Source organism: Pleurodeles waltl, chromosome 12, assembly GCF_031143425.1.
Source record: "Pleurodeles waltl isolate 20211129_DDA chromosome 12, aPleWal1.hap1.20221129, whole genome shotgun sequence".
NCBI classification, from domain to species: domain Eukaryota; kingdom Metazoa; phylum Chordata; class Amphibia; order Caudata; family Salamandridae; genus Pleurodeles; species Pleurodeles waltl.
Window position 1 is genome coordinate 664750846 of NC_090451.1, and position 20778 is coordinate 664771623.

The 20778-nt window shown below is 46.5% G+C and overlaps 1 protein-coding gene across 4 annotated transcripts in view; it reads right to left on the bottom strand.

Annotated features, from left to right (window-relative positions):
• Nucleotides 1-1422: 1422 nt before the first annotated feature.
• GON4L (gon-4 like) overlaps nt 1423-20778 on the bottom strand; it is a 393663-nt gene continuing 374307 nt past the window's right edge. For all 4 annotated transcript variants that reach the window (XM_069218468.1, XM_069218469.1, XM_069218466.1 and 1 more), the window contains 3 exons: nt 11970-14550; nt 4560-4662; nt 1423-4033 (listed from right to left, as the gene is read on the bottom strand). In XM_069218468.1, the coding sequence (XP_069074569.1) occupies nt 3884-4033; nt 4560-4662; nt 11970-14550 (2834 nt within the window). In that variant the 3' untranslated portion in view covers nt 1423-3883. The remainder of the gene's footprint in view (nt 4034-4559; nt 4663-11969; nt 14551-20778) is intronic.

Below are 20778 nucleotides of genomic sequence, written 5' to 3' on the forward strand. Positions count from 1 at the left end.
GGCTGGCATGGCACCCTGAGGGGAGTGCCATGTCGACTTACTCGTTTTGTTCTCACTAGCACACACAAGCTGGCAAGCAGTGTGTCTGTGCTGAGTGAGAGGTCTCCAGGGTGGCATAAGACATGCTGCAGCCCTTAGAGACCTTCCTTGGCATCAGGGCCCTTGGTACTAGAAGTACCAGTTACAAGGGACTTATCTGGATGCCAGGGTCTGCCAATTGTGGATACAAAAGTACAGGTTAGGGAAAGAACACTGGTGCTGGGGCCTGGTTAGCAGGCCTCAGCACACTTTCAATTGTAAACATAGCATCAGCAAAGGCAAAAAGTCAGGGGGCAACCATGCCAAGGAGGCATTTCCTTACAATGTGTTTTTCTTTCTAGGATTGTATTACTGCCTTAGAAACACCGAGTATTTTGCTTGTTTTCTTTAAAACTGTTATCAGTATTTATTTGGGTGAAAGTATTCTAATGTTGAAACATAATATAAAAAAGTAACTATTTTTCTAATAATTAGTCTTGAGTGTCTCTCATTTATTGTCTCTGTGAGTATAACTAATGCTAAGCACTACCCTATGATAAGCCTAACTGCACGCCCACACTACCACAAAAGAGCTTTTGGGATGGTCATTTGTAACCCTGTAAACCAATAAGGCTCACCTGGACTATCTGCATAGTGCTCCTATACATTGGTGCACTACATAGAAAGTTTCCTACACACATGCTCCTCTCTAAGATGATCCTGGAGATACTCTAAATCAATATCCTTCCACTCGTGACATATGCAACTGAAACTGCAGTGATGAGGAAGCATCCCTGACTTTCTTCAGTGCAGTGCTTAATTTGTGCTTGTTGTTTCCGGTGCTGAGCACCGGCACTTGTTTTTGAGGGCCGGTGCTTAGTCTTCTGCCTCAAGCAGTTGCAGCGAGCAAAAGGCATGTTTGGGATAGAAGGAGGAAGAGAAAATCGAAAAAGTGTTGCAATGAGAGAAAGCAGAAAGCTGCAAGTGTGAGATGAAGGGTTAGGGAGTGTTTTCACATGGATTAAAGAGGCCCGAGATGGCCTCGGGATTACGCTGCCTCAGTATTCCGTGATTGCAAATTTAATTGCAGCAGCCACGTGTTTAAGAGAAGGGCTTTGAGCACCGGAACCTTGTTATTTACAAATTAAGCACCGCTTCAATGCCATCAATTGGTATGTTGTGTCTTCTTTTTCGAATCCTCTTAAGGCTTAATTGTCTCTTAAAGCTTTCTTTCTTATCGTCTAGCATTTTGCTTTTTTTGACTTCCAAATAAATGTGTATCTTTTTCGATTTTGAAAGTCTTGGTAGTTTTCTGGACCTAGACCAATTCACATTTTTTCCAATTTTGTAAGATATATACTTTTTTTTTTAACAGGATTGTTCATTTTGGAAGACACATCAGACTTTTTATATTTAAATAAGATGTTTTTATTTTTTTAACCCAGGATGCACTTCAGTTTTAGTGTTACACACTTAGTAACCTTCCCATTTATAGAGGCCAAAGTGCTGTTGATGTGTCTTCAGATCGAAATCTCAACATCAGATTTCTTTGGTTAGGGTTCTGTGGGCTTTGAGGCTCTCTGGAACAAAAGACACCAAAGAACGTGGACTGACACTTTGCGTCTCATCTTTGTGTTCAAAGCCTACTTCGGTCACCACAGTGACTCTAACATGTCAGCCCTTATTGTCCGGGTTGAAACCAGTCTCCTCAACACAGTGCTCGATCAGTGAGGATTTTGCTGGTAAATCATGTGTTAATGTCATGGTGTGATGAGCCCGCCTTTTCTCTGATTGTTCTTTCTATGTTTTCAGCTGAAAACTACACATGCCTATCACACAGCTGTAATGTGGTTCAGCTGGACGACAGTAATTGCACCAGTTGATACCTAAGTCTTTACCAACTGCAAAACCTAGACAATGTTGTTTCTATGACTAAAAGCAAAGACATCCCTTATAAACAAACTTAACATTATCAATCAAAACTTCTACACTCAAAATGCTGAACCTTTCTGAATGCTGAAAATAGCCACATGACCAAAGAAAAACCTGATAGTGGTGGTCACACAGTGGCACACTGGGTATACGGTCAATGTATTCGGGAGCCCATGGACTCACCCTGCCGTTGATACCCAAATTAAAATGTTTATTTAGAACTGCATGTTTTTACGGTGCAGCCAGCATGTGCATCTACAACAGTCCCTAGCTGCAAATTTGCCCAATGCTACAAAAGAGCAACCTGTTCTTATTAATGGTTTTTGAGCTGATTACACACCCAGAAATGCACTTCACACTCCGAATACTGCTTAAATAAGCAGACTGTATCAAGGGATCTTAACCTTTGTGAGTCAAAAAAGTTTACATAATCAAATGCATAACTAGTTAGAACCAAGCTCAGATAACTGGGAACAGCAGGGCCACGTTCATTGACCTAAGTCATCACTGGCATAAGTAAAAGCTCAGGGAAGAGCGGAAAAACTCCTAGCTATAAAGAGGAACTGGAAAAAACAATCCACAAACTCAGGCCTGTTCATCATCTGCAGGTAACATATCCTCTCTCTTGCTCAAGCTTCAGAAAGCAGGCCAGCTGAAAGGAAGTATGTAACCATGCAAGGACCTATGGTGTATAAGCAGCACATTCCCCTTGGATGCCAAAGTCATATACATCCTTCAGTCTTTTCCCACAAAGGAAGACTATCCAATTAAGCTGGAAAGAGAGGTACGCCTTAGTGAGCCCTACATAGCCTTACCGTTTGACAAACAACACTTGGACTCCTCTCATTGTATTCATGTCTGGGTCTAATAATCAAGAACTTTCTGGTTATTTACCTACAGTCATGTACTTGCTCCAACTGACCTGCCCTTGTTGGTCACTCCTTCCTCTCTGCCCTCCTCCTCTGCACACCACTGACAATGCTTCCTTTGGCTCTCATGTGGAATAAGGAAGGGAGCACTACCTTATGCTCTGCATCGATCTGCAATAAGAAAGACTGTAGGACGGTCACAGGACTACATCAAAGGCTGTAACTCCAGGGCAACGCAATAAAGGTCGTCAGTACCTTTGCAAACTAAGTACTGGGATCTCCAGGTAGACTGCAGGCTCTCCTTTTACAGAAATGCTGATAAGAGAATTAGGTCCATGTGCTGATTAGCGCAGCTCTGAAAACCAATTTGCACATTTTTGTTTTTTAATAGGACAAAAGTACAAAGCTAACTGTGCTCTTTTCCTTTGTAAGGAAACACAACTCCTTTAAACATTTACAAATATTACAAAGTCAATAGCTCCTTCTCTGCTTCCAACAGTTCTGTGCGGATGCACTATTTACATATTTACTTGGTGCTGCTAAGCGCCCTCCATGTCTTCGGTACTACAATCAGATGTCCTATGAGTTGTAAGAACATGGAAATTACTGTGGGGATAAGCATCCATTCTGTGATATGTTGTTTAAGTAGGTGTCAATGAAGTGACCTTGGAAAGCCAGTGGCTCACGTGCCTGAGAAGTCTGCAGGCCATGACCAAGGAATCTCTCTTCACAGAAACAAGTTACTCGGTCCGTCAACAGGATGTTTATGGTGCATGCCTTGCAGATGGGCTATTAAGCACAATGTTTCTTCTGTTCAGCAGCAATTTGTCCCCGCTCCTCATTCACACTGAACCCAGCCAATGGCCAGCTGTCTCTGCTGCACCCGTTTGGTGGCGACAGATGGCCCAGGCTACAAGTGGGGTTCCTCTTCGCACTTACACAAGGGCCTCTTCCCTGCCAAAGATGGTGGCCACCTTCCAATGGCGTGCCATTGGGCGTTCAGTTTCTCCTTTATCCATTGCTCTACCCATGCCATCGATGGATTCAAATCACCTGTGCACCCATCATTCATCTTGTTCCTCCTCAGACAGCGCCAGGTCACGGTCTGATAACTGATCCGTATTGCTAGTGCTTGTTGCATCTTCTTCCTCCTCCGAGCTGACTTCACACGAAGTATGAAATAGTCTCATCAACTCCCTAAATCGGCGGGAAATCTGGAGGATGGAACAGAAACAAAGATGTCAGTCATGGAACTTGAAAAAAGCCCTTTGCTAATCCCCCCCCTCAATTGCCTATCAACTTTGATCCCTTTTCCATTCCCTTCTATGGCACTTTCCTTTGTGCTGAAGATTTCTAGTTGAAGAACCAACAGTCTAGTTTGAAACAAATCCCACATTACCACTATTCAATTCTCTTCTATCATTTCCTACACATCAACTTTTACCGTTGTGTGTGTTGTGTCTCCCGACTTTACAATGTGTATTCTCGTCTTCCCGCAATACTGCTCCTGGGAGTTTGTCGAATCTTTAAGTCTGCTTTATGCCCCGGCCCTTCTTTTCACCTACGGAGCCCAACTTTTCTACTTCCACCTAGTTTTGATGATTCCCCCATCTTCCAATGTTGTAATGTTCCTAGCAACGTCCCCTGTGATTTAATACGTTTTCCTCTAGTCATGAGTTTTCAGCAACCCTACTCCTCTGTTTAGGTTAGCCCCTGTCTTGTACCGCAATGGTCTTGTACCTCAATGGGAGTTTTGTATCCCAGCTGTCGAGAGATGGCACTGAACGTTTCCTGATGGGCTCCCTGCTCCTGGCACGTGGTGAGAATGACTCTGTCAGCTTCCCTGGATAGGACACAACATAAAAGCAATCATTAATGTTCCAGCAGCATTGGAACACCATAAGACCAAACATTTTTCTATCCCTTTTCTCTTGGCTGACCATTTGGAAACTGGCACCGGTTTCTAACGATAAACCCTGATTGGGCAACCTTTTCATACAGATTTGAACTTAATGCCCTGGTACATTTAGCTTCTTCTGACTATCAGATTCTATTGATCCCGTGGGTCTCTAGATCTGTAGGTTCCAATTATTTTCTCTTGCAAGAAGGTGTTTCCTATGCAGGGTGTGTCCCTGTGGATTCCTATTAAGCAGATTTTCATGGGAAGTTATATGGAGATTCTCTCCCTTGGACGTCACACTGTAAGGGGGTGTCTGGTGAGTTTCTCTATATGGAAGATCCAATTCTGTCTGCAGACTTGCTTGGGATGTTTCACTATCTCTAGAGATTCCAGCTTTAAGTCCCCCCAGGGAATTCCTGCAATGATTCTATCCCATGGAGTTTGATTAACTGTTTTCGTTCCAGACATTCTCGTTCAGCTTCCCACTCTATCGATTTCACTGGCAGCATTCTCCTCCTGGAGGTTCTACGGTCATTCTGTTCGGGGAGATTGCGATTGTAGGTCTCTCATAGGAACTATCATGTTTTTTGTTTCTTCGGAGACCCCACTGGTAATTCTATGACTGGTGGTTCCTATAGTTCTCAAAATAAAGGTGTTCATGGTTTTCGTCTTCCTTGGGGTGATTTATCGTGGTCGTCTCACTTTCGGTTCTACAACTGTGGGATCTTATGATAATTGTGTGTGATGTTTAGGTTCTCACCTAAAGGATCCCAAGCTGGTCCTCTTTTGTATAGAGGTTCAATGGAGGTTCGCTTTCTCTAGAGACATTTATGGTGCATATCTCCTTAGAAAAAGAAAGGTTAGTATGTACAGTCAGGAGTCATATTTGAACAGTGGAATGTTGGGAGCTCCATTGAAAACAATGGGGTCGCTCCGGGCATCTAATGGCCAGTAGACGCCCAGAAATCCAACATTCCAATTGTAAGGAAATGCCTCCTTGGCATGGTTGCCCCCTGACTTTTTGCCTTTGCTGATGCTATGTTTACAATTGAAAGTGTGCTGAGGCCTGCTAACCAGGCCCCAGCACCAGTGTTCTTTCCCTAACCTGTACTTTTGTATCCACAATTGGCAGACCCTGGCATCCAGATAAGTCCCTTGTAACTGGTACTTCTAGTACCAAGGGCCCTGATGCCAAGGAAGGTCTCTAAGGGCTGCAGCATGTCTTATGCCACCCTGGAGACCTCTCACTCAGCACAGACACACTGCTTGCCAGTTTGTGTGTGCTAGTGAGGACAAAACGAGTAAGTCGACATGGCACTCCCCTCAGGGTGCCATGCCAGCCTCTCACTGCCTATGAGGAATAGGTAAGACACCCCTCTAGCAGGCCTTACAGCCCTAAGGCAGGGTGCACTATACCATAGGTGAGGGTACCAGTGCATGAGCATGGTACCCCTACAGTGTCTAAACAAAACCTTAGACATTGTAAGTGCAAGGTAGCCATAAGAGTATATGGTCTGGGAGTCTGTCAAACACGAACTCCACAGCACCATAATGGCTACACTGAAAACTGGGAAGTTTGGTATCAAACTTCTCAGCACAATAAATGCACACTGATGCCAGTGTACATTTTATTGCAAAATACACCCCAGAGGACACCTTAGAGGTGCCCCCTGAAACTTAACCGACTGTCTGTGTAGGCTGACTAGTTCCAGCAGCCTGCCACACTAGAGACATGTTGCTGGCCCCATGGGGAGAGTGCCTTTGTCACTCTGAGGCCAGTAACAAAGCCTGCACTGGGTGGAGATGCTAACACCTCCCCCAGGCAGGAGCTGTAACACCTGGCGGTGAGCCTCAAAGGCTCACCCCTTTGTCACAGCCCAGCAGGGCACTCCAGCTTAGTGGAGTTGCCCGCCCCCTCCGGCCACGGCCCCCACTTTTGGCGGCAAGGCTGGAGGGAACAAAGAAAGCAACAAGGAGGAGTCACTGGCCAGTCAGGACAGCCCCTAAGGTGTCCTGAGCTGAGGTGACTCTGACTTTTAGAAATCCTCCATCTTGCAGATGGAGGATTCCCCCAATAGGGTTAGGATTGTGACCCCCTCCCCTTGGGAGGAGGCACAAAGAGGGTGTACCCACCCTCAGGGCTAGTAGCCATTGGCTACTAACCCCTCAGACCTAAACACGCCCTTAAATTTAGTATTTAAGGGCTACCCTGAACCCTAGAAAATTAGATTTCTGCAACTACAAGAAGAAGGACTGCCTAGCTGAAAACCCCTGCAGAGGAAGACCAGAAGACGACAACTGCCTTGGCTCCAGAAACTCACCGGCCTGTCTCCTGCCTTCCAAAGATCCTGCTCCAGCGACGCCTTCCAAAGGGACCAGCGACCTCGACATCCTCTGAGGACTGCCCCTGCTTCGAAAAGACAAGCAACTCCTGAGGACAGCGGACCTGCTCCAAGAAAGGCTGCAACTTTGTTTCCAGCAGCTTTGAAAGAACCCTGCAAGCTCCCCGCAAGAAGCGTGAGACTTGCACCACTGCACCCGGCGACCCCGACTCGGCTGGTGGAGATCCAACACCTCAGGAGGGACCCCAGGACTACTCTGATACTGTGAGTACCAAAACCTGTCCCCCCTGAGCCCCCACAGCGCCGCCTGCAGAGGGAATCCCGAGGCTTCCCCTGACCGCGACTCTTTGAATCCAAAGTCCCGACGCCTGGGAGAGACCCGGCACCCGCAGCCCCCAGGACCTGAAGGACCAGACTTTCACTGGAGAAGTGACCCCCAGGAGTCCCTCTCCCTTGCCCAAGTGGAGGTTTCCCCGAGGAATCCCCCCCTTGCCTGCCTGCAGCGCTGAAGAGATCCCAAGATCTCTCATAGACTAACATTGCGAACCCGACGCTTGTTTCTACACTGCACCCGGCCGCCCCCGTGCTGCTGAGGGTGAAATTTCTGTGTGGGCTTGTGTCCCCCCCGGTGCCCTACAAAACCCCCCTGGTCTGCCCTCCGAAGACGCGGGTACTTACCTGCAAGCAGACCGGAACCGGGGCACCCCCTTCTCTCCATTCTAGCCTATGTGTTTTGGGCACCACTTTGAACTCTGCACCTGACCGGCCCTGAGCTGCTGGTGTGGTGACTTTGGGGTTGCTCTGAACCCCCAACGGTGGGCTACCTTGGACCAAGAACTGAACCCTGTAAGTGTCTTACTTACCTGGTAAAACTAACAAATACTTACCTCCCCTAGGAACTGTGAAAATTGCACTAAGTGTCCACTTTTAAAACAGCTATTTGTCAATAACTTGAAAAGTATACATGCAATTTTTATGATTTAAAGTTCCTAATGTACTTACCTGCAATACCTTTCAAACAAGATATTACATGTTAAATTTGAACCTGTGGTTCTTAAAATAAACTAAGAAAAGATATTTTTCTATACAAAAACCTATTGGCTGGATTTGTCTCTGAGTGTGTGTACCTCATTTATTGTCTATGTGTATGTACAACAAATGCTTAACACTACTCCTTGGATAAGCCTACTGCTCGACCACACTACCACAAAATAGAGCATTAGTATTATCTATTTTTACCACTATTTTACCTCTAAGGGGAACCCTTGGACTCTGTGCATGCTATTCCTTACTTTGAAATAGCACATACAGAGCCAACTTCCTACACCAATGTTTTAGTTCACAGCTATTTCTGTGATCAAAAGCCTTACAAAGCCCAAGGGGATTTCAATCCCTTTGGGCTCCACAAGGCCTTGGCTTCATTTATTAAAACGTTCAGCCCTTCTAGTGGCGGAATGTTCTAATTGTCTTCTAGCCCTCTGTAGTTTGGCTTCACCAGCTTCCTTTGGATTGGGCCTTTAACGCTGGAGCGGTCCTTTAATGGCTGGTGTAGCCTGCTACAGCGGGCTATAAGGCTATATAGTACACTTAATCTCGTTTGGTATCGAACTTATGCACAGCTGCTATGCATGCATGGCTGCATCTAGTCTCACACTTTCTGCAACTCCTATGACTAGGCAAAAGTACACTCCTCTGGAGACCTTGTCTGAAAAGTCGCTAACAAATACTTTGACGTAGGCAACAATTCACTCTCACTCTTCTGATCCATTCACACATTAGCACGTAATGCTTAATCCCCCTATCACATGCTCATTTTAATTTCAGATTCACACAAACTCAAAATTGTGAGAAGCCTTAGATCCTCAAGTACAACATCATCTACTATCCACAGAGCCCACATGACACACACACACAAAATTATATCTCCATGACACCACAGAATAGCCTCTTTTCCATATATGAAAGTGTTTTAGTGCCTCATCTGAGGTATAAATCACTGTAACTCCAAACAGAAGAGTGATTTAACAGTCAATCTTAAATCATCAGTGACAGGGGTCATGTGGTAGCTGGGTAGCTATGTACTTGGTATTATGGATGGAACTATATGGATGTCATAATGAATGTGATGAGGTCATGGGGGGAGGTTGACAGTTGATCTGAGAGAAGCTGGGAGACGGTTGGATAGGATCTTCCTCTATCAATTAAGGAACCTTTGTACATGAACGACCTACGTTGCAAGGTGTTTACTGAGGAATGTTACACTGGCGTAGTTGGCAAGATGAGGAAGAAACCTGCTGAGAGGGTTTGTGCCTACACAGCAGTGATGGCTGCAGAGGACCTGAGAATTAACCCCTCCCGTGATGCAGCACTTGTTTCTGACTTTCAAGCGTATAAACAAATTGGGCAGTGAACTACATCTAGTAAAGTGCTAGCTTTCTTTGATGCATAGTAACATTTTTGTTTATTGAGGAATGTTACAGCCGCCTTTAGTGCTGGTGGTCTTTGCTGTGGCCCCCCTCCCACTTCCGACCTCCTCCATGAATTCCCTGACTACCACCCTCCAACAGTGCCCCTCATCGCTCCATAGCCCCTTTCTGGCATGTATATACAAGGAACTCTGAAGCAGGGGCTTGTAAACCCTCAAGTTATTTTTAAACACAGCACCCCGAGGTTACCGCCAGGTGAGGTTGCATTGGTTGCATCGCCTTAAAGCCAGTTCTGAGCATGGATGCCATTTCACAATGCACGTTTTACACATAAAGACCCGGTCATCAGCTTACTTTTTGTTATCTATTACGAACACTATGGTCCAAACATGGGGAAGTGTATGCCTTCACTTCCACGGCAAAAATAAACTGAATTATGAAACATTGGTTGCTGATTCGTCGCGTCCGCTACGGCCTGAAAGAATTAACGCAGGCGCACCATTACCCCTGCCAGAACGGCTTGTAAAAGAAAGTGTGGCGGTTCATGTGGAGTCATCCATATATGCTACAGACTCCAACGATACGGCGATTCCTTTTCCAATAAGATTACCACAATACGACATGTGGGTTGATGCCATTAATGATCGATGACGACCAATGGTTTTGGTTATTGTCACTTGCGAGATAACTGCAGTAAGTTAACTAGATACATCGGATAGGATAGATGCTATCATTATAAAGACATTCCCAGTCTTGATGATGACCCACTGCTGATTGATATCTGTTCCCAGGGTCGAAACATAGACATAAATTATGTGTGGCTTGATGTTTCATAATTCAGTGACTTCAGGACTCCTGGATTGAAGGAGCCTACTGGAAGTTCACGGTCAATTTTTAACCACACTTTTTGTATATTTTTTGTATATTTTTGTATATATTGTACATAACACCGGCACTTTCCTTGTGTATCACAATACTCATCTTCACTTTTTTGATTAGGAGCACCTATGACTTACTAACAATGATAATGAATCCATGAAGTAAATTTGGAAATTAAAATGGATGATTCAATAAATAGATGTGATATTGAACAATCCTAAGGATACCGGACTGAATATATGTGGTTCCTTATTTTTTTTTACTGTTTAATTTTATACTGTTTATTTCTGCTGTGGAAGTGAAGGCATACACTCCCCGTTTGGACCATAGTGTTCGTAATAGTTAATTACCCAGGTCTAAGGGTTATTGGGTTGCCTCATTTTTTAACTTACTTTTTGTTAACAGTAGATCTACAAATTCTGAATGCTCGTTAGTGTTTTGGGGCTTTTCCATTCACTGCTGTGATCTTGAAACCAATTATTGAGGATTCTGGAACCCATATTTTAAGAAAGTTACTGGAAATATGGGCTTTCCTGTATAGAACTGGACACTCCACTCACTGCCCACCTCTCCCTTGGGGTAATCTACGGTGGTTAGCTCATGGTATCTCTTACCCCAGCCATAACCTATGGTTTTTCTCTATTGCGAGGTGAGTGTGCAGTGCTGTTCTGGAGTTTAACTTACGTTTCAGTACAGAGATTCGTACAGCAAGTATTCTGCATTCTAACACTCTTGTAAAGTTGTATGGTAATTTCTGCCGCTACGATTACCACAAAGTTTTCCTCATTGAGGGCAGTCCATGGTGCTCCTCTGTCAGCAGTATGCCCACTGGTGAACTTCCTTTGGCGATTAGGTATGGTCCCTCCACTGTTTGTTTGCCGTGTTGTCCTGTGCGATATCTATCTATTTAGCGTACCTATAGGTTTTACATGCAGTGGAAGTTACCTCTGGTTTATCACTGTTTATGATGGTTTCCTACATTGTTTTCTCCTGGTGGATGACCTTTGCTTAGTCTTTCTTTGTGTATTTCCTACAAAGGTGTAACTTTGGTGGTTTATCTCTGGGAGCTCCTGTGGTGGTGGGGCTGCATGTGACGTTTCTCTACCAGGGGGTAAATCATGGTGTTGCATCTTTGTCGAGTTGAGTTATAGATGTAAGCTCTTGCTGGGAGATATGTTTGAGTGTTGTCAAGTATGTCTGGTGTTCGCTTCCTAAATGAAAACTAGGTATTTTCTCTGCACAGGGGCTTGTTACTGTCACTGAACGTGCTCCACAGTTTCGCTTTCTGGTTAGTTCTCTTTGGATTCTAGTATGGTGCTCCTCACATCAGATTACTATGGGCTTTTCTCCGTGGGGTTATGATAGGTCTTGGTGGGCTATGGTGGATCATTAACCAGTATGACCTATGTAAGCTTTCTCTCTAGGGGTGACTAATGGGTGATTCATTTTCTTGATGTAAACTGTGGATTTTTGTTTCTCTCAATCTCTACCTGACCTACTTGTGATATTTGTTTCTGTTACGGTTCTCTATGATGCCCCATCCTCAGAACCAGTGGCACCCACAAGACACTTTCATACACAATGAACCAATGAAGGGTCATACCTGGTCCAAAGCACGACCTTCTCCCCGGTGGAGCTCACTTTGCTGTTCTTGGCACAGACTGTAAGCTCAGCTCCACTCTCTTTGGGCTTCAAGTCATGGTCTTGGTGCAATTGCATTCCTTCATTCAAGTTGGAAGTATCGACCTCAGACACCAGCTCACTGCGGATAGGACTGGTATCCGAACTTGTCCATGGGTTCATCTCACAATCTGCTCTGCTCAAGGGTGCCTCCAAACAGGTATTAGAATCCAGGTCAGATGAATCAAGGCAGTCTGGAACAGGTTTAGGAATACTAATTTGAGTGTCCGGCGTGCAGTTACGACTGCCAGCTAAGTCTTGTGTAGTGCTGTGGCAGGCAGAGGATTTTGGCATGGCACTAGGGCTGCTGGGAGTCTTTTGTGGGCTGCAGAGGTTGCTGGGGGCTTGCCAAGAACCACCGAGGCTAACGGGTGGCACTTGGAAATTGATGAAGGTGCCAGAAGGTATCTTCAAATTAATAACCCCACCAGGTGCTGTCTGAGAGCTGCTTATGGTAGCATAGAGAACCTGGGGCCCGAGACCAGGGGATGGAACCTGCAAGTTACTGATGGTGGCAATGGGGACAATTGAGGAGGAGCTGGGAGGAGCTACCTGGGTACTGCATAGATCAACCTGAATACTTCCAAGGTCGACCGATGGCACCTGGGTGCTACTGAGAATTACGGGGGAAACAGGGGTGTTGCTAAGGTCGACAGATGGCACCTGAGTACTGCTGAGGATGACAGATGGCACCTGAGTAGCATCATCCACAGATGGCATTTGGGTGCTGCCTAGAAATAGAGGCAGTGCTGGGCTGCTGCCAAGCCCTGCAGATGGCAGCTGAGTGCTGGAGAGACCCAGGGGTGAAGCCTGGATGTTGGGGATACCTTCAGGTGAAGTCTCAACTCCCACAGATGCCAGCTGGGTGCTGCTGAGGCTGGCAAGTGGCACATGACTGGTGCTTGCAGTCACAGATGGTGCCTGGGTGCTGCTGACTGCCACAGAAGACACATGTGATCTGCTAGAGTCCACAGATGGCACAGGGGTGCTACTAATGGCTGCAGATGACACTGGAGTGCTGCTCAGCTCAACAGATGGCCCAAAGGATGTGCTGATACCCATGGTTGGTGCCTGGTTACTGCTGAGCCCCACATGAGGCACTTGAGTGCTGCTGCGATCCACAGTTGCCACACTTGCATCTTTGGATAATGGTGATGTGCTGCCAAAGCCTACACATGGGACCTGGGTGCTAGAGAGTCCCAAAGAGAGCCCCCGCTGTTTATGGAGTGTGAGAGAATTGACAGATGAAGCACCTAGTGAAGTGCAAGGGACTGGCTTTGTAAGAGCAGCAGGAGTTGACGTGGTGCCACTGGCAGCCGAGACAGATGCTGTATCACCAAGGGTGGCAGTGCTGAGGGTGGCAGAAGAACCCTTTGTGGTTCTGAGGGTGGTAGAAGAGAGGGACTCAGCACGCAGGACTGCTGTGCTGCTGAGGCCAGTTGCAAGTACTGGCATAGTGCAGTGTGTGTTAGCTGGGACCAATGTGGTGCTGAGAGCAGCAGAAGGTACTGTTACAGTACTGAGAGTAGCAGAAGGTACTGGCATGGTGACAAGTGGAAGTGGCCCAGAGGGAACAGAGGATGAATGGACCGTCCCAGAAGGATGAGCAGATGTAATGGAAAATACAGGTACAGTGCTGAGGGCAGTAGTAGGGATTGGCGCTGTGTTAAGGGAAGCAGAGGGGACTTGACCCTGAACGAGGACGGCAGGCGGGGCAGACACTGTACTGAGGCTGGCCGAAGGAACTGGTACTGTACCAAGGATGGCAGAAGGTACCAGCACAGCACTGAGGACACCAGAAGGGACAGGTATGCCACTAAGGGTGGCATAAGTGACTGGCACTGTTCCAAAGATGGCAGAAGGGGCTGGTACAGTGCCAAGACAGCTAGGGTGAACTGGAACTGCCAAGGAAGGAGAAAGTTCATGTGAGTTGTCCGATGGTTTGTGTAGGGAGCCAGCATTACTCTGGGCTCCACACAAATAACTAATACTGCCTGGAATTTCACCCGAGTAGCTGATGCCGTCAAAAGACCTTACTCCCATCACTCCACTCACCGGTTGAACCAGTGGACCAGTGCAAAGAGAGGAACGACTGAGGTCCAAGCTTGTGTGACTGACTAAGGGTGAACTGTGCAGCTCTCGTGCTACTATAGGGGCTGGAAAAATCACTGTACTATTGGCCCCTTTTTCCCAGCCTTGAACGCCTGGACCCTTTGCCTCACTACTGCTGCTGTCAGCAAGGGCGAGACCACTCTTCTGGCTGGGCAGAGGAGGTCGTGGCTCTGGCGGCTTTTGAGGAACGTCCACAACATTGTTGCAAATAGCAGGCTGTGTGTGCTCAGCGTCTGAGAGTCTTTTTTCAGTTTGGATGTCGTCAGAGTTGTGTAGCTCAATCGGGGAGCTGGTCCTGATATTTGTAACTTCACCATTCTCATTCGCTGTTGAGGGTCTCTCGTCTGCAAGCTCTTCGCTGACTGTAGAGGACGTTCCCACAGTTTGAGACCCTATTGAAAAAAACAGACAGATAAGACAGTTAGGATTGCTACATATCCCCAGTGCTGTAATGTCCATGTGGCTACAATGTGGGAGGTTCCTGGTACTTAGAAGCCTAATTCATGCCCAACATGGGGTTCCTGTGAGCCAATAAAAGGAATAGTGGTTTATGGTTCAGTTGTTTGTATAACCATCATTTATTTTCTTCTGAGCAAGCACAACACTGGCATACTCTTCTCTATCAAACTGGCAAAAAGAAGGGTTGTGTATGGGTTTTTCAAGAACACTTGCGTCAGAGAACAATGTAATCTAACTCTGTGTTGGTGTCCTGGCCATTGTGGGTTTCAGGAAATGTGATTGTAAGTCATTCGAAAACCACATGAAACCAAAACTAATGCTCTTCTCAAGAAACATAAGACGCACTATTACGGATTTTGCACCAAATGACAGGAGAGTACACACCATGAAAAACTACAACCACACCTGTTACAGGAAAGTAATCACAGCTCTCCTTTAACTCCGCCAAGGGATTTTTGCAACCTTTAAAGAGATTCATCCGCTCAACAGGCTTTAAACTGCTAATAGGCAGCAGAGTGAAGTCGTAGTAGTAACAAGCAAGTAACCCCCTCTTGTTCAACCTCCTTCGGCTTCTAGCCTTGCAAATACAACACAACTATGCAATTATGCTGTGAAAAAACAGAGACAATGCCACTTGCTTCTTTATACATGCAGAGCAAGGCCTGTTACCCAAGATAGCTAGCGCTGCTGTTTTTGTCTTAGTACAAGCTGCCCATATCTAACTGCAAGGTCTCAATTAACCAACTTGTAACCAGTTGGAGTACCTTTATATCTTCATTTGGCAATGGTAGCATTTGTTGCTAGCATTACTCAAAGACTGTACTCATAAAGAGTTGGGTAGAGTTTCTGTGCTGATTTGCCTAAATAGAACACTACTTCTCACATGAAATTATGTATCATTAGTAAGCATTTCAGGTGAGCTCAGAGAAGGAAACGTCACTTGCAGGAAGAAGCAAACAGCCCAAGAAAGGAAAAAAACACAGACTGAACCCTGTGTGTTCGGCTGCTGAATACAGGAGCAACAGGTTTCAACGTATTACAGCCGAAAGAAGGAAGGGAACATGGCTGTGTATGCAGCCATGCACAGTATAAGGAATGTATTGTTCTACTGAATAGCTACTGAAGAAGTTTCTGATCCCTAACCTAGGAGACACTATATCCAGTGGTAGAGAATGGGACATAATTTGTATAAGTAGACACACCATGCAGTTTATCCTTTTATTACATCAGAGACAAATGTTAAATGACTTCCTTCTCCTTGTCTTGCAGTGAAAACTCTGAAAACTGCCTCAAAACAAATTTCTGAGACATCCTCTACACATTCCCATCCGCAGAGCATGATCTGATCCTCATTGAACTCCCACTGCACTTAAGATTTTAATTATGAGTTTCTCTAAATGCCCCAAGTTCAGTGGATCTTAACATTTTGACTTTTGTGGACCCCCACTTAATCATTACTGGAAACTGGGATCCCCTACCCCCCCATCCCACTCAATCAATATTGGAATCCGGGCAGCACCACAAAGTCATTACTGTAAGCCAGGGACCCCAGTCTAACCATCATCGATGATTTGAACTGCAACACAATAAACAACAAATACAGAAACAAACATTCATCAAATACAAAGATGATTAAACATTTTTATTTCATTAACAGTTATAAAAAAAGCAACATTTTTATTTTATTATGAAGGTTGGAACTTTTCTAAATTTCATTCTTCAAAGCTTTTTCGTGTCACGAGATCGAGTGACCCCTCCTCTCGGTGACAGCACACATGGGCATAGAGTTCTTTCTTAGATTGTTTTCATCCCACCGTCAGGTTTGGATGTGTTCCCTCTCGCTCCGGTAGATTTCGGTTTGGTACTTCTCTATCTTTTTCTTCAACATCTGTATTGTTTTCAAACATGTTTCCGACTACACTTGATACAATTGTAGTGTCGGGATCGATTGAATGCCCCCTTTTGGACACCCGTGCACTTCTGGGGCCTACTGCGTCATAGGCTCATGGAACGGACTCCATTTAGATTATGTCCTCGGTGCCACGCCAAGTTCCCCTACATCAACCAGCATTCGATGTGTAACTCCTGCCTCTCTCCGGACCACAAAGAGACCTGCGAGGCGTGTCGAACCTTCATATCCCAGAGAACCTTACCGGATCGAAGAGTAAGATGGTTAGAAATGGCGTTGGAGTCCACAGAACCAACGCCCGACATCTTTGGTGAGAAACAGGCACAGACTGCAGTCTCCATCCGAGACACCGATTCCGACCAGTACTTCAGTACACCAGTCCCTTCCCATCGTAAACGAATTTTAAAAAATCATAGAAGGCCTTGGGTCGATCCCCGCTTGCTGGCCATGGTTCGACCCGAAAACAACATAGCATTGGCCGACGGTCACATTTGGTGCCGAAAAAGGCTAAGACTCACTCCGATAAACAGACTGCCACGCCTGTTTCGGCTTTGAGTCGAAAAATGGAGGCTTCCACTTCGGAACAGAGACTACTACACACCACCTTGGAGCCAAACCATCCACGTTCCTCTTCGAAGCTGAAACATCAAAGCTCCTCTTCGGAGTCGAAAAAACATTCACCTACTAAACAAATCACTTTTTCGGCCCGTATAAAGCATGCTGCTACCAAGTTTTCAGAGCATTCATTGATAGGAAGTAAACAGGTTTCATCTTCAGAACAGGAAACAGATGAAACAGACATTAGACCAATTCTTGCGGTCACTGACCAAAATCAAAGGAGAATTCAAATCCAGAAGGTATAGGGAAGTGTATTGCCTCTACTCCGCCTATAACAAAGAGGAAATAGCATTCCAACAAGACTTGGAGCCGACGCTTCACCAGTGAAGATTTTTTAAACAAGGAGACACCAAAGACTACAACAGCTTTCTCCACCACATTCGCCTTATCTTCCCTCTTCTCCACCACCTCCTTCACCCACACAATTATCCACACATTCCCCAGTTTCTTCACATAGGGATTATATGGGTGACAATATTTACAACATAGATCCACGGGATATATATGATTCTGACCCAATTCCATCCAATGACCCTGATTTGTATCCCACAAGGCCGTCTCCACCTGACGATAGAAAAGCCTATTCAGGTCATTTCCAGAGCCCACTTATCATAACGCACAAATGCACTCTGAGCCAAGAGAAGAGGATTTCCTATTTAACACTCTTTCCTCAACTCACAAACAATATCAGTGTTTGCCAATGTTACCAGGTATGTTAAAACATGCTGTAGGAAGTTGGCTCTGTATGTGCTATTTCAAAGTAAGGAATAGCATGCACAGAGTCCAAGGGTTCCCCTTAAGAGGTAAAATAGTGGTAACAATAGATAATACTAATGCTCTATTTTGTGGTAGTGTGGTCGAGCAGTAGGCTTATCCAAGGAGTAGTGTTAAGCATTTGTTGTACATACACATAGACAATAAATGAGGTACACACACTCAGAGACAAATCCAGCCAATAGGTTTTTATATAGAAAAATATCTTTTCTTAGTTTATTTTAAGAACCACAGGTTCAAATTCTACATGTAATATCTCATTTGAAAGGTATTGCAGGTAAGTACTTTAGGAACTTCAAATCATCAAAATTGCATGTATACTTTTCAAGTTATTCACAAATAGCTGTTTTAAAAGTGGACACTTAGTGCAATTTTCACAGTTCCTAGGGGAGGTAAGTATTTGTTAGTTTTACCAGGTAAGTAAGACACTTACAGGGTTCAGTTCTTGGTCCAAGGTAGCCCACCGTTGGGGGTTCAGAGCAACCCCAAAGTCACCACACCAGCAGCTCAGGGCCGGTCAGGTGCAGAGTTCAAAGTGGTGCCCAAAACACATAGGCTAGAATGGAGAGAAGGGGGTGCCCCGGTTCCGGTCTGCTTGCAGGTAAGTACCCGCGTCTTCGGAGGGCAGACCAGGGGGGTTTTGTAGGGCACCGGGGGGGACACAAGCCCACACAGAAATTTCACCCTCAGCGGCGCGGGGGCGGCCGGGTGCAGTGTAGACACAAGCGTCGGGTTCGCAATGTTAGTCTATGAGAGATCTCGGGATCTCTTCAGCGCTGCAGGCAGGCAAGGGGGGGATTCCTCGGGGAAACCTCCACTTGGACAAGGGAGAGGGACTCCTGGGGGTCACTTCTCCAGTGAAAGTCCGGTCCTTCAGGTCCTGGGGGCTGCGGGTGCAGGGTCTCTCCCAGGCGTCGGGACTTTAGGTTTAAAGAGTCGCGGTCAGGGGAAGCCTCGGGATTCCCTCTGCAGGCGGCGCTGTGGGGGCTCAGGGGGGACAGGTTTTGGTACTCACAGTATCAGAGTAGTCCTGGGGTCCCTCCTGAGGTGTCGGATCTCCACCAGCCGAGTCGGGGTCGCCGGGTGCAGTGTTGCAAGTCTCACGCTTCTTGCGGGGAGCTTGCAGGGTTCTTTCAAGGCTGCTGGAAACAAAGTTGCAGCCTTTCTTGGAGCAGGTCCGCTGTCCTCGGGAGTTTCTTGTCTTTTCGAAGCAGGGGCAGTCCTCAGAGGATGTCGAGGTCGCTGGTCCCTTTGGAAGGCGTCGCTGGAGCAGGATCTTTGGAAGGCAGGAGACAGGCCGGTGAGTTTCTGGAGCCAAGGCAGTTGTCGTCTTCTGGTCTTCCTCTGCAGGGGTTTTCAGCTAGGCAGTCCTTCTTCTTGTAGTTGCAGGAATCTGATTTTCTAGGGTTCAGGGTAGCCCTTAAATACTAAATTTAAGGGCGTGTTTAGGTCTGGGGGGTTAGTAGCCAATGGCTACTAGCCCTGAGGGTGGGTACACCCTCTTTGTGCCTCCTCCCAAGGGGAGGGGGTCACAATCCTAACCCTATTGGGGGAATCCTCCATCTGCAAGATGGAGGATTTCTAAAAGTTAGAGTCACCTCAGCTCAGGACACCTTAGGGGCTGTCCTGACTGGCCAGTGACTCCTCCTTGTTGCTTTCTTTGTTCCCTCCAGCCTTGCCGCCAAAAGTGGGGGCCGTGGCCGGAGGGGGCGGGCAACTCCACTAAGCTGGAGTGCCCTGCTGGGCTGTGACAAAGGGGTGAGCCTTTGAGGCTCACCGCCAGGTGTTACAGCTCCTGCCTGGGGGAGGTGTTAGCATCTCCACCCAGTGCAGGCTTTGTTACTGGCCTCAGAGTGACAAAGGCACTCTCCCCATGGGGCCAGCAACATGTCTCTAGTGTGGCAGGCTGCTGGAACTAGTCAGCCTACACAGACAGTCGGTTAAGTTTTCAGGGGGCACCTCTAAGGTGCCCTCTGTGGTGTATTTTACACTAAAATGTACACTGGCATCAGTGTGCATTTATTGTGCTGAGAAGTTTGATACCAAACTTCCCAGTTTTCAGTGTAGCCATTATGGTGCTGTGGAGTTCGTGTAAAACAGACTCCCAGACCATATACTCTTATGGCTACCCTGCACTTACAATGTCTAAGGTTTTGTTTAGACACTGTAGGGGCACAGTGCTCATGCACTGGTACCCTCACCTATGGTATAGTGCACCCTGCCTTAGGGCTGTAAGGCCTGCTAGAGGGGTGTCTTACCTATACTGCATAGGCAGTGAGAGGCTGGCATGGCACCCTGAGGGGAGTGCCATGTCGACTTACTCATTTTGTTCTCACTAGCACACACAGGCTTGTAAGCAGTGTGTCTGTGCTGAGTGAGGGGTCTCTAGGGTGGCATAAGACATGCTGCAGCCCTTAGAGACCTTCCTTGGCATCAGGGCCCTTGGTACTAGAAGTACCAGTTACAAGGGACTTATCTGAATGCCAGGGTGTGCCAATTGTGGATACAATGGTACATTTTAGGTGAAGGAACACTGGTGCTGGGGCCTGGTTAGCAGGGTCCCAGCACACTTCTCAGTCAAGTCAGCATCAGTATCAGGCAAAAAGTGGGGGGTAACTGCAACAGGGAGCCATTTCTTTACACAAGCCCCCCCCAGCCCACAGGCCAGGAGACTCAGCCCAAGCTGGGAGAGTCTTCCTAGTCTGTCAGGCGAGGAAGAGTAGGAGAAATAGGCTGGTTAGTTGCAGGGCCTACTCTGCCTTACATCCTTCTGTTCAGGTCATTCCCTTTGGGGAACTGACCCACTTCCACAGTGATAGGACCTAGTCTGAATTGCCTCTTGTCTGCTTCTTCAATGTCT